The sequence below is a fragment of the Buceros rhinoceros genome, unplaced genomic scaffold (assembly GCF_000710305.1).
Source record: "Buceros rhinoceros silvestris isolate BGI_N320 unplaced genomic scaffold, ASM71030v1 scaffold10676, whole genome shotgun sequence".
Taxonomy (NCBI): domain Eukaryota; kingdom Metazoa; phylum Chordata; class Aves; order Bucerotiformes; family Bucerotidae; genus Buceros; species Buceros rhinoceros.
In genome coordinates, this window is record NW_010416937.1 from 1 (window position 1) to 12316 (window position 12316).

Sequence of the window (12316 nt, forward strand, 5' to 3'; positions counted from 1 at the left end):
GGTGACCGTTCACTGGCACAGCAGTAGAAGCCTCTCCCCGGGTCCTTTCTGCCCGAGTAAGAGGTCTTGCCTGTGAACCCTGCATCACTTACGGGTGTAAAGATACAGCCCTGCCGTTAGGCCCGTTGTTACGGGCGAACAGCAGAGGTTTAGGGATTGAAAAACTAGCAGTGTCAAGATAATATGTCACGTGTTGCATTGTTATGTTTGGGTTTTTTTATTATCTTTCTAGAAATGGAATTTCCTTCTTCTTTCACTAGTACTGAAAGAGCATTTGTTCACCGACTCTGTCAGTCTCTTGGACTGATATCTAAAAGTAAAGGGTAAGTTGTATGACTAGTGTTAAAGTGATCCGTGTTTCTAGCATATCCTGCACTGTTGCAGGAAATAGTACTAGAGAAAAAAGCTTAAAAAATAAGGTGAAAATAAGTTTCTTCATGCTTTGCTTCGTGTCTACTTAAAAAAAACCAGAGAGAGGCAATTGGCAACTCCACTGTCCTGCTTGAGATAGCTGTAGACTGCAGTGAGGTCATCCCACAGCCTTCCCTTCTCCAAACTGAACAAACCAAGTGACCTCAGCCACTCCTAAGTCTTACCCTTGAGACCTTTCACCATCTGGGTCACACTCCTCTGGCCACACTCCAGTAGTTTGAGGTCCTTCTTATATTGAGGCACCCAAAACTGCACACAGTACTTCAGGTAGAACCGCACCAATCACCTTCCGTTTTTGTTTTAAAAATAAATTCAAGCGTTCTACTCGAGTTTAGTCTCACCACATCTCCTCAGTATCTATGCTTGCAATAACTTTTGAAATGATCAGACTTTAAAAGCTTGGTCATGATTAGCTTTTGTCATTGAATTTATAGCTATAGTATATTTTTAATGTTAATCACTGTATCTGTACTTGCTGCACAGAGTGAATAAATAAGGGAAGGTATTGCTTGGGAACCAATGCTTTTTGTGTGCTTAGTTTTTTTCCTTTGAGTTAAGCAAGCCTGTGTCGAATACTTACAGAAAACTTACTGTAAACTCTTCATAGCCAGTATGTTTTCCTCTAGGCATTGTTAGCAGTTACTGTATTGTGTCTGTCTGAGATGGAGTTCATTTTCCCACAGCAACCCCCCTAGCACTGTGCTTTGTGTCTGTAACAGTGTTTTGGCTGCTGCTGAGTAGTGCTCCCACTGGGTGAGGGCTGTCTCTCCATCTTGCCCCTATCTCCTGACTGGGAGGACTCTTGCCAGCAGGTGGAGGGAGGTGATCCTTCCCCTGGTGAGGCTACCTCTGGAGTGCTGGTTCCAGTGCTGGGATCACCAGTACAAGGCAGATGTGGACACACTGAAGAGAGTTGAGTGAAGGGTGAACAAGGTAGTGAAAGAACTGCAATATTTCTTCTGTGAGGAAAGGCTGAGAGAGCTGGGACTGTTCAGCCTGGAGAAAAGAAGGCTCTGGGGGATCTTATCAATGTATATAAATACTTGAAGGGAGGATGTAAAGCGGGCAGAGCTAAGCTCTTGTCAGTGGTGCCCAGTGACAGCACCAGAGGTAATGGGCCTGAGCCACTGAAGCTCAGGAGGTTCCCTCTGAACATAAGGGAACACTTTTTTTCTGTGAGGGTGACTGAACCCTGTCACAGGTTGCCCAGGAAGGTGGTGCAGACTCTGTCCTTGGAGCTATTCAGAAGCCATCTGGACATTGTCCTGGGCACCTGACTTCTGTGACCCTTGAGCGGGGTGTTGGACCAGATGACTTCCAGAGGTCTCTTCCATTCTCTGTGGTTCTGTGGTTCTGTGGTTCTGTGGTTCTGTGTTGCTGAGATACTAACTGCTGAAGACTGGAAGCACAGACAGGGAAAGTATTGCAGTTTGTTTTTCCAGTTCTGCCAACCTTTCCCTGAACACATGTTAAGTACTTTTCCAGCTTCAGTATTTCTGCTTTTCTGAATTATTATCTAATCTCCTGGTCAATACCAGGAGCCAACCCCAAGCCAACAACTGAGAAAGCACCCGTGTCGTGGTGGGTTGACCTTGGCCAGCTGTAGGTACCCAGCGAGGTTGGTCTGTTCTTCCTCCGCAACAGGATGTTGGGAGAAAATGGCATGAGGTCTCTCCCAACAGGCTGAAGTTCCTTCGTGGCCAACCTGCTCTACTGGGGTGTCTTCTGTGGGCTTCAGGAGAATCCTCCACATGAAGCACCTCCTCCCCCTCCTTTTTCACTGACTGTAGTGTCTGCGGGGCTTTTCCTGTCACATTTTTCTCACTCCTTTCTCTCACTACCGCTGTGCAGCAATTTTTTCCTTTCTTAAATGTGCAGTCACCACCACCGTGGCTGAGAGGCTCTGCTGTGCGCTCTTGTGGGTCTGTTGGAGCCGGCTGTGTCGGGCACAGGGTGGCCCTTGCCAGCACCTGGGTACCGGCACCCCATGCGTATGCACCGATACACTGCTTCTGCCAGGAACGGGGCACTGGCTCTTAGCGTGACCTTCTGTTCTTGTCCTAAAAAGTCATTTTCGAAGTGTATATGTCATTGTAGCCCAGGCATGAGATAGTTCAGTTTCAAACGTATTTACAACTGTTCTTTGCATTTCAGTATCAGAGTTTAGTCTGAGAACAAATGCAGTGTTATGATTAAGTATTTTAGCACTAATTCTGCATTGTAGATTTGATACTGAACATCCTGGAAGTCCCATTTTTTTTTACTGGATATCATTAAGGCTTGGAATATTACTAGAAGGCACTTGTTTGTCTGTTATGTCTATTTGTTGATTTTTAATGTCCAAATTTCTTAAATTAGTCTAGAAATCAGTTCTGTGTAATACCTCTCAATATTGATAAAGTGACGGATGGAGTTGGCTGTCTTTTGGAAAGCAAATGCAGTGACAGACTAATGTAACAGTGGCAGAACAGTGTTACGTTACAATTGTAAAGCTGTGTGGGACATAGTCATCTGAATTCTTCAGTGTCTCTGCTCCGCTACCTTGTGTGACTAGAGGATGGTTTTGATGCTGGATATTGTGAATGCTTCTGTTATTTTGGTGTGTGTTATGCTATAAAGGACATTACTTGAAAGTTTTTACTTGTGACATTATATTTGAAAATAATCTGACAGCCATCTTGAAAGAATTATGGTCATAGAGGTAATTGGGTTACTGATTCCCAAGACACTTTTTTTTTTTCCTCCCAGAAAAGGAGCAAATCGATACCTTACTGTAAGGAAGAAGGACGGATCAGAACTAACACATGCAACACGTGCAGTAATGACTTGTTTCTTGGCTCTCAGTACAAAAAATGCTATTCGAAATTTAATTCAGAGATTCCCTGTCACTAGTAAAGAACAAACAGAACTTCTGCCAAAGATGGAGCGAGGAAGTGCACGTGCTGTTGAATCTGGTATGTTCAGTGCGTCTTCTGATGGACTTGTGAATCAACACTGCTTAAAAAACCCCAACTACCCACAACCCAACCACGAAACAAAATCATGCCTTTTCTGTCTCCTCTCCATTTCCAATTGACCACCTACGAACAAACCCATTAATTTTTTTGAATTTTAATTGGTAATATAGGGCCTTTTAAAACTGGTGAATGAGTAACTTAGACAATCATGTCACCCACATTCCAAAGCCTCCCTTGTGCCAAGTTACTTTTTAGTCTTTGGGCCTGTTCCAATCAAATCCATTTGGAAGTGCATTTCTGAAATGTGAGTTGCTACAAGTTCCATATGATGAGATTGAAGAGCAATGTGTTACTGTGGCTGTTGTATAAGAACACTCTTACGAGAAAATGAATTCTGCTTATAGGAATAAAAAATGTAGAAACAGAAAATGTTCTGCTTATAGGAATTCATGTTCTTGATAGAATACGAAGGTGGGGGGTTTTTTTGTTTGTTTCATCATCTTCTGAAATAGATTTGGTCCCTAAGAGACTGTTATCTAGACTTCTTGATTTCTAGAATATGAGAGAGTTCACTGGAAGACAAGATATTGTGGGTTTTTTAAACAATGCTTTTAACAAGATTATTGCTTTAGCAGTTATGAGTGTAAGAGTTACGTTGTGTTCCTGTGTGCACAGGTGGGTTTAGTGCTGTATGGGTATGTCTTGTTTCAGTGGGTAGTTCTGATTTATGATGGCTCATGCTTTAAGGACTTCCTTTGATAGTTTTGTTTTTCAGTTGTTTCGAAGGATTGTTTAACAAACAGAGGGAAACTATAATAAAAGCACTGAAAAGCAGTTCCTTAGGAATTTAAGGCCTAAACTACTGAATAGTGTAAAATTTCTCTTTCTTTGCCTCTCCAGAGTGGTTTTTGGCTCTTCTAATATTTTAGCCTCTTGGTAACACAGTGCTTGTAATTTAAAATATTAATCTCTTAATAACATTAAATCTGTATAATTGAATTTACAGCAAGTTTTTAATTCTTCTGGAAAATTATTATTAAGGAATTACAGAATAGCATTTACAATACTGAATTTGAAGTAGTGTTCTCTGAAGATGTGCAGGTTCTTTGTCTTTGCATTGCTTTCTGATACATTGCACTGTGCTGTGTGGGTCCAGGGAGTCTAGATACAGCATGGTTCAATCTGTATGATTAAGGACAAATTTTGTGGACTAGAGCATTAGGTTATGTAAGACTGACTGACTGGAGGTCATAAAAAACATAGGGAAGATGTGAAAAAAAGCATATAAATCACAGTAAAGTTGTCTTTTTCTCAGAAGGCATGCTTGTCAGTTTAGAATAAGGTTTAAATATACAGTGATCAGTTCTAGGCAAACTGTGGAGGGGTGGGTGTGTAAACATGATAAAAGCCCAAGAAGATATGCCAGGCTGCTTTTTTTGGATTTAATTTCTACTTCTCTCTTTGCTCTTCATGACGTTTTTTGACTTGCACTTAGGATAGTCTGGTTTTTTTCAAAAGGCCTATCAAAGTAATAACCTTGTTGAACAATATTTATTTCAAGCACATTATTTCAAGAATGTGTTACTACAAATATGGCTTTTAACTGTGTGATGAGTTTATCACTATAGGGATGCATATAAATTCAGGAATGCTGATTTTTATCCATGATCCTTAAGCAATGTTTTAGTGATCTTGTTTTGTATCTTAAGTAAATTGTTAACTTCTCTTCACAGAAAACAGAGAAGTGAACAAGACAAGTGGACGACTTAACAGTGGTATCCCCCAGGTCCCAGTGAAAAGAGGGGAATCGGAGTTTGATTCCTTCAGGCAATCACTACCAGTTTTTGAAAAACGGGAAGAAATTGTCAAGCTAATAAAAGACAATAAAGTTGTTTTGGTTGTAGGAGAAACTGGGTCAGGAAAAACTACTCAGGTATGCTTCATTAATGAAATAAAAAAGATAATTATACAGAACTAATGTAAATTTTGTAATATTTATTTAGTAACAGATTTCTTTACACTAGGTTTAAGGCTCATGTTTTCCAATATAGTCAAAAGTCTTGTGTTATAATGCACTTGCAGCAGATATTACTAAAAGCATAAATGGTTCTGTGCAATTTTCTGATAGATACTAGCTTTTTGTTAAAATGATGTAAAAAGTTGAAGGGAAAGTAACTAAGACTTTGTAAGGCCTTTCCTTTCTAGAGCTAGTTCTGCTCTTAGTATCTAGAGAAGAATATTATGGTGTTTAAAATGAAAGATTATCTACAGTGAGTTTTTTAATATATTTCTCTGAAATGGGAGAGATGCTTCAACTTTTTTTTAAACAGATAAAATCAGAAGTTAATTTTTGCTGCCTCTCTGCCCCTTCAAGTATGTTTGCAATCACAATCCTATTGTGAATCCTTTTGCCACCTGTGTAGTATTGAGACAGGGTTTAATTGTTTCAACATGGTAAAAAAAAAAAAAAATCAGAAGTTAATTTTTGCTGCCTCTCTGCCCCTTCAAGTATGTTTGCAATCACAATCCTATTGTGAATCCTTTTGCCACCTGTGTAGTATTGAGACAGGGTTTAATTGTTTCAACATGGTAAAAAAAAAATAAATTTAAACCACTTCTTTACAGATCCCTCAGTTCCTTCTTGATGACTGTTACGAAAATGGAACTCCCTGTCGTATATTTTGCACTCAGCCAAGACGTTTGGCAGCTGTTGCTGTGGCTGAAAGAGTGGCAGCAGAAAGAAGTGAAAAAATTGGCCAGACAATTGGTTATCAGATCCGATTAGAAAGCAGGTACTAAAGATCTTTCTTAAAGTCAGTTGATACTGTCTTAGTATCTTTAGTCTTGTGTACATCTAAACAGTATATTTGGGATACAGCCTAGTAGAAGCTCAGGGTGTAAAGTATGGGTGGGATATGTTACTTCGTAGAATCATAGAATCATATGGTTGGAAGAGACCTTTAAGATTATTGAGTCCAACCTTTCACCCTGCACTGCCAGGGTCCCTAAATCATGTCCCTCAGCACCACATCCACACGTCTTTTAAACACCTCGAGGGATGGGCACTCCACCACCTCCCTGGGCAACCTGTTCCAATGCTTGACAACCCTTTCTGTAGAGAAGTTTTTCCTGATACCTAACCTAGATCTCCCCTGGCGCAACTTAAGGCCATTTCCTCTTGTCCTGTCACTTGTCACATGGGAGAAGAGACCGACCCCCACCTCCCTGAAACCTCATTTCAGACAGTTGTAGAGAGCAGTGAGGTCTCCCCTCAGCCTCCTTTTCTCCAAGCTAAACAATCCCAGTTCCCTCAGCCGCTCCTCATAAGACTTGCTCTCCAGACCCTTCACCAGCTTTGCTGCCCTTCTCTGAACACACTTCGGCACATCAACGTCCTTCTTGAAGTGAGGGCCCAAAACTGGACACAGTACTCAAGGTGTGGCCTCATCAGTGCCACGTATAGGGGAACAATCCATTCCTTAGTCCCGCTGGCCATACTATTGCTGATAAAAGTTAGGATGCCATTGGCCTTCTTGGCCAGCTGGTCACAGTGCTGGCTCACATTCAGTCAGCTGTCGACCAACACTCAGAGGTCCTTTTCGGAACAGGCAGCTTTTCCTCAAGCCTGTAACATTGCAGGGAGTTGTTGTGGCCCAGGTGCAGGACCTGGCACTTAGTCTTATTGAATTTCATAGAGTTGACCTCAGACCATCAATCCACCTGTCCAGATCCCTCTGTGAGCCTCCTGACTTTAAAGCAGATTGACATACCTACCCACCTTGGTGTAATCTGCAAACTTACTGAGGGTGTACTCATTCCCCTTGTCCAGATCATTGATAAAGATGTTAAAAAGGACAGACCATAATACTGGGTCCTGGGGGACACCACTGGTGGCTGGCCGCCAGCTGGATTTGACTCCATTCACCACCACTCTGTAGGCCCAGCCATCCAGCCAGTTTTTGATCCCGCAGAGAGTCCACTCATCCAAGCCATGAGCAGCCAGTTTCTCCAGGAGAATGCTGTGGGAAATGCTGTCAAAGGCCTTACTGAAGTCCAAGTGGACAACATTCACAGCTCTTCCCTCATCCTCTAAGCGCATCACCTTGTCACAGAAGGAGATCAGATTAGTCAAACAGGACCTGCACTTCATAAACCCGTGCTTGCTGGGCCTGATAGCCTGGTTGTCTTGTACATGCTGAGTGATGGCACTCAAGATGATCTGCTCCGTGACTTTCCCTGGCACCAAGGTCAGACTAATAGGCCTTTAGTTCCCTGGGTCCTTCTTCCGGCTCTTCTTGTAGATGGCTTTCAAACTGCAGGTGCTCCCTTCTTCTTGGGGACATGTGTGTGGAATTCCTTGTTTTATTTTCACATCAAATCTACACCTTCCTGTGTTTTTTTTCCTTCCTACTTTTAACTTGTGTGGATCCAAAGGTTCTGAAAGCTTTGAAGATAGGTGAGAAGACAGCATGCTGTAACAGTGCTATATGGTGCGAGTTGCTAGGTGACACAAAAGGAAAAAAAGCAAAATTTGAAAGTGATTGATGAAGCTCAGCATTATTTGACTATCTAGTTTGGATTAAATTTACTCTGTTTCAGCTTTTATGTTTAAAGCCTGAACTGATAGAAAAGGAGAGATTTCTAGGTCACTTGAGGAATTTGTTCCTAAAGTAGAGGAGGAGTGGATGAATATCTGAAGATTGTGTCTAAACTCTGAACTGTGTCAACAGTGGGATTTCCAGGAATGGGCCTTGGGATACGAGTGAGAAGGTGATGCCAAAAGTTATAGCTGTTTATGTTGCTTATAGGGCTGAAGATACCACATCACCGATCATAATGAATGCACTTGGACAACAAAGCCAAGTTAAAGAAGAATTTGAATATGTGTACAAAAGCTCACAGGGCTATAGAGGGATTAAAAGAGCTAGTAAAGAAGAATTGCAAATACAGTGCATGATTTATGTTGGCCGTATTATGCTGGCTGAAGAGGAATGAAGTATAGGTTAGATCAGAATGGAAGGATTACTGGAAGCAGTGCAGAAAATCCTGCTTGAGAATCAATAGATTCACTCAAGAGAAAGAGCAAAAGGGAGAGATGGCAATATTTCCAATTCTAGTCAAGAAAGACGTGGGGTGGAGGTGTTTACAGAGTAACACAGGTGTCTAATACTTAAAGTTTTATTAACTATTAGATGATTATTTTAGATGATACTATTAGATGATATTCTAGAAATCAATGACGACTTGTAGAAGGCTGCTAAAGAAGAGGAAAGAGTAGAGGTGGATAAAGTAAAACATTCCATCTTGGATGGGTTCCTTTAATTTAACAGGGAGGAGGATTTTTGAAAGGAGGCATGAATTCCAAACATGGAAAGAAATATGCATATGATAACTGGTGAGTTCATGTCTTCCAGAAAAGAACAGCAGAGTATGATATAAAGGAAATTCTATGTACTTAAGGTGATGGTGCTGGAGAATGTAGTGGTGATTGCTGTTTTCACTTGCACAGCTAACTCTGCCACAAATACTAAGAATAGTAACTTCTAAATATTTTGAAATTCTTGAAGGGAAGCCTTAAAGCATTTGAAAAGGATTGTCTGAGTTCTTTGTGATTCAGTCTAGTACAGCGTATTCGCTTGCATGGCAAGGTTGGTTTTGGTAGGACAGGTGGCTACATGTGTGGCTTCTGTGAGGAGCTGCTAGAAGCTTCCCCCATGTCCAACAGAGCCAAGGCCAGCCGGCCTCAAGATGGACTGGTTGCTGGCTAAGGTCGAGCCCATCAGAGGTGGTAGCACCTCTGTGACAGCATATTTAAGAAGGGGGGAAAAAAAAAAACCATGCAAAAGTAACTGGAGGCAGAGAGAGGCATGCTATTGTGTGAGAGATGGACTGGTTGCTGGCTAAGGTCGAGCCCATCAGAGGTGGTAGCACCTCTGTGACAGCATATTTAAGAAGGGGGGAAAAAAAAAACCATGCAAAAGTAACTGGAGGCAGAGAGAGGCATGCTATTGTGTGAGAGAAACAACTCTGCAGACACCAAGGTCAGTAAAGGAGGAGAAGAGGAGGTGCTCCAGGTGTCACGGAACAGATTCCTCTGCAGCCCGCAGTAGAAGCCATGGTGAGGCAGGGTGTTCCCCAGCAGCCCATGAAGGATCCCACCAGAGCAGGTGGATGAGCTCAAAGGCAGCTGTGACCTCATGGAAGAGGTCACTAAGATTCATTAGGAAGTCTCTGGCAATAGGCATAGTTTGAAAAAAGAAACCCAAAAACTAGGAGGCATGGATTCTTTGGTGAGAGAACTATAATCCCAGTTGTGGTGAGCAGCTGTTCAGTCTTTTGATTTTCAGTAAGTAGTGAAAAGCTAGCAGCATTTAAATGGTGCAAAAATCCTGATGTATCTTTATGAACTGTTCAATAGGGTTTCTCCAAAGACACTGTTAACATTTTGCACTAATGGCATACTACTTCGCACGCTAATGACAGGAGACAGCACTCTATCAACTGTGACACATGTTATTGTGGTAAGAATCCTGTTGTATTTCACGCGAGGTGGAACAATATGTATTACTTGTGAATGGGGAAATGAGATCCTAGTTTTCTTCCATGAGCATTTAAGGTGTTTTTGTTTGGTTAGAGTTTGAATTAATGTTAAAGACTTACTGAGTCTTTGTTGTAGTGTGTACCTTGTCTTTTTTCTTTTTTTTTGTAGAAGTGTGTTATTTTATGTTCATAGCAATAAGTTATTTTGGAATCACGATGCAGTTGTGGAGGACAGAGCTTTAAATTTTTCTGAACCTACTCTGTCAGAAGGCAGAAGAGCCTTAGGGAGGCTTATGTAGATATGATTTAATGTGAGTGTATCAGAATTTCTTGTATCATGTACTTGTTTTAACAACACCAGGTTTGCAATCCATTTGTTTGCTCAAATGTTTTTAAGATAATGAGTAGTCTAATTTTCAGCAAATTACGTAAGTGTGTTCATTTATGTTTATGTGAATATCCCTATTGTGGAGTTTAAGTCAGTGGAACCAGAATGTTTACCAGAAGATTAAGTTCCCCACTGCTGGAGACGGAAAAAATCATGATAATTTTATGTGCCTTTATCGAAGTGTGAGAATGATTCTTGACTTCAGCCTAAAAATGTTGTATTTAGGTCCGTGCTTCATAGTTTTGCAATATAAAACAAAATAGAAGAGCACACCAACAAAGATGATTAATCGGTCACATCCCTCTATTAATGATGTTTTGTGCATGACCTAATGCATCTAAGCAGTGTAACTTTTCTCTGATTACATAGTAATGTACATTTCTTTAGCTGTTCATCAGTTGTGAAGTAAGCATGTATTAACCTTTGTAGGATTTGCCATTTGTGTCATTATATTTGAATCTCATTTTCAAGGTAAGAATTAGAAAAGTTTCAGAAGTTAACTTTAACGTCTGAAATCAAGGGATATGTGGCTTGTGCATTACCAGTGGAGGCTGCTCTGATGTATTTATAAAACTTTTTGAAACATTTTTTGACTGTGGATAGCTTTTTAAAAAATCCTTACTTAAACTAGACTTAACACATTTTAATGCATCTGCAATGTACCAGAAAATTAGATATTTTGGTTTTTAAAAAACTTTGTGAAAAGTTATGAACTTGGATCTGTGATGTTTATCTGTTGGTTTTGTTGATTTGTTTTGTTTTAGGATGAAGTACATGAGAGGGATAGGTTCAGCGACTTCTTGTTAATAAAACTGAGAGATGTGTTGCAAACCCAGACTAATTTAAAACTAGTTATTTCTAGTGCTGCTCTAGATGCAAATCTCTTTATTAGGTATTTTGGAAGTTGCCCAGTAATACACAGTAAGTATTTATGTAACCTCTTAAATCTGAGTATACCTGTCTTAAGACTTACAGATCTCACTGAACTGTAGCAGAACATTCTGAGTAAGGGTACATAATAAGCACAGTGATAGATAGAGCAATGCTTGTTCTTTGTTTTGTTCATTTTTGTTGTTTCTTAATTATTTGCACCTACTTTAGAATGAAGTTTTTATCACAGTTAATTCTGAAAGTGCAGGGGTGTCCTGGCCTCTGTCGTGTCCGATTCAAGAAGCAGGGATTGGTGCTTGAAGTGCCTATCTCCATGGTGATAGAGATCCTAGGATCTACAAGACCGTGGTACATCTTAATTTGTTCCAGTAGATTCTAGTTCTTCAGGTCTTGCAGAGATTGCTGCTGGTTACTGGGTAAAACATAGATGACTGCACCTGGTCGCTTCAGAAATTCAATCCTAGGCAAATTTGGTTTGTATATTTTAATCATGTGATTACTTTAAGGGAAATTTAGGTGTTGATCTAGGTAAACATGGAGAAAAAACATGGCAATTTATGTTAATTTATGTTCATACTCAATAGTCTGCAGTTAGATTATATTCACATGCAAAGGTAGGTTATTGTTACTGCTGTTTTAGTTTCATTTGACTGATCTTTAGTAGGGATAAAACATAGATGGGTGGGAGATGCTTTTTATGTTGGGTTTTTGGTTTTTTTTTTTTTCCTGTTCACACTCCTGACTTGCAGGTTTTCTGTGTGGGTGACCTCTTCTGGCACCTTGTAGTCCTCTTCCTTTTTCAGTATTGAATGATGTCTAAGAAAAACACCTTTTGAAAATAAGCTTTTAAGAGAAATGGATTTTTTTCAAAGCAATCAAGTAGACTTGATCACCCGCATGTCATGCTTTTTTTAAAGAAGCTTGACAAATCATTGGTTTATTTTAGTGAATGTTTAGAAGTGTTTATTTCTAGTTCCTGGTTCTGAATTTCTGCCTAGTAAAATAAGGCTTGCAATTTGTTGGAGGCAGGAATCTGGAAATTACGTTTTCAGTGCTTTTCAATTTTTTTTTTTTTTTTGAGAAGGGAAACCCCAGTTTTAATTGTTGT

General features: G+C 40.3%; 1 protein-coding gene across 1 annotated transcript in view; it reads left to right on the forward strand.

Moving 5' to 3' along the window:
• Positions 1–234: 234 nt before the first annotated feature.
• Positions 235–12316, forward strand: part of YTHDC2 (YTH domain containing 2) — a 32407-nt gene continuing 20325 nt past the window's right edge. Inside the window, exons 1-6 of the mRNA XM_010137991.1 lie at positions 235–323; positions 3181–3386; positions 5123–5322; positions 6015–6181; positions 9808–9910; positions 11082–11238. Of these exons, the coding sequence (XP_010136293.1) occupies positions 235–323; positions 3181–3386; positions 5123–5322; positions 6015–6181; positions 9808–9910; positions 11082–11238 (922 nt within the window). The remainder of the gene's footprint in view (positions 324–3180; positions 3387–5122; positions 5323–6014; positions 6182–9807; positions 9911–11081; positions 11239–12316) is intronic.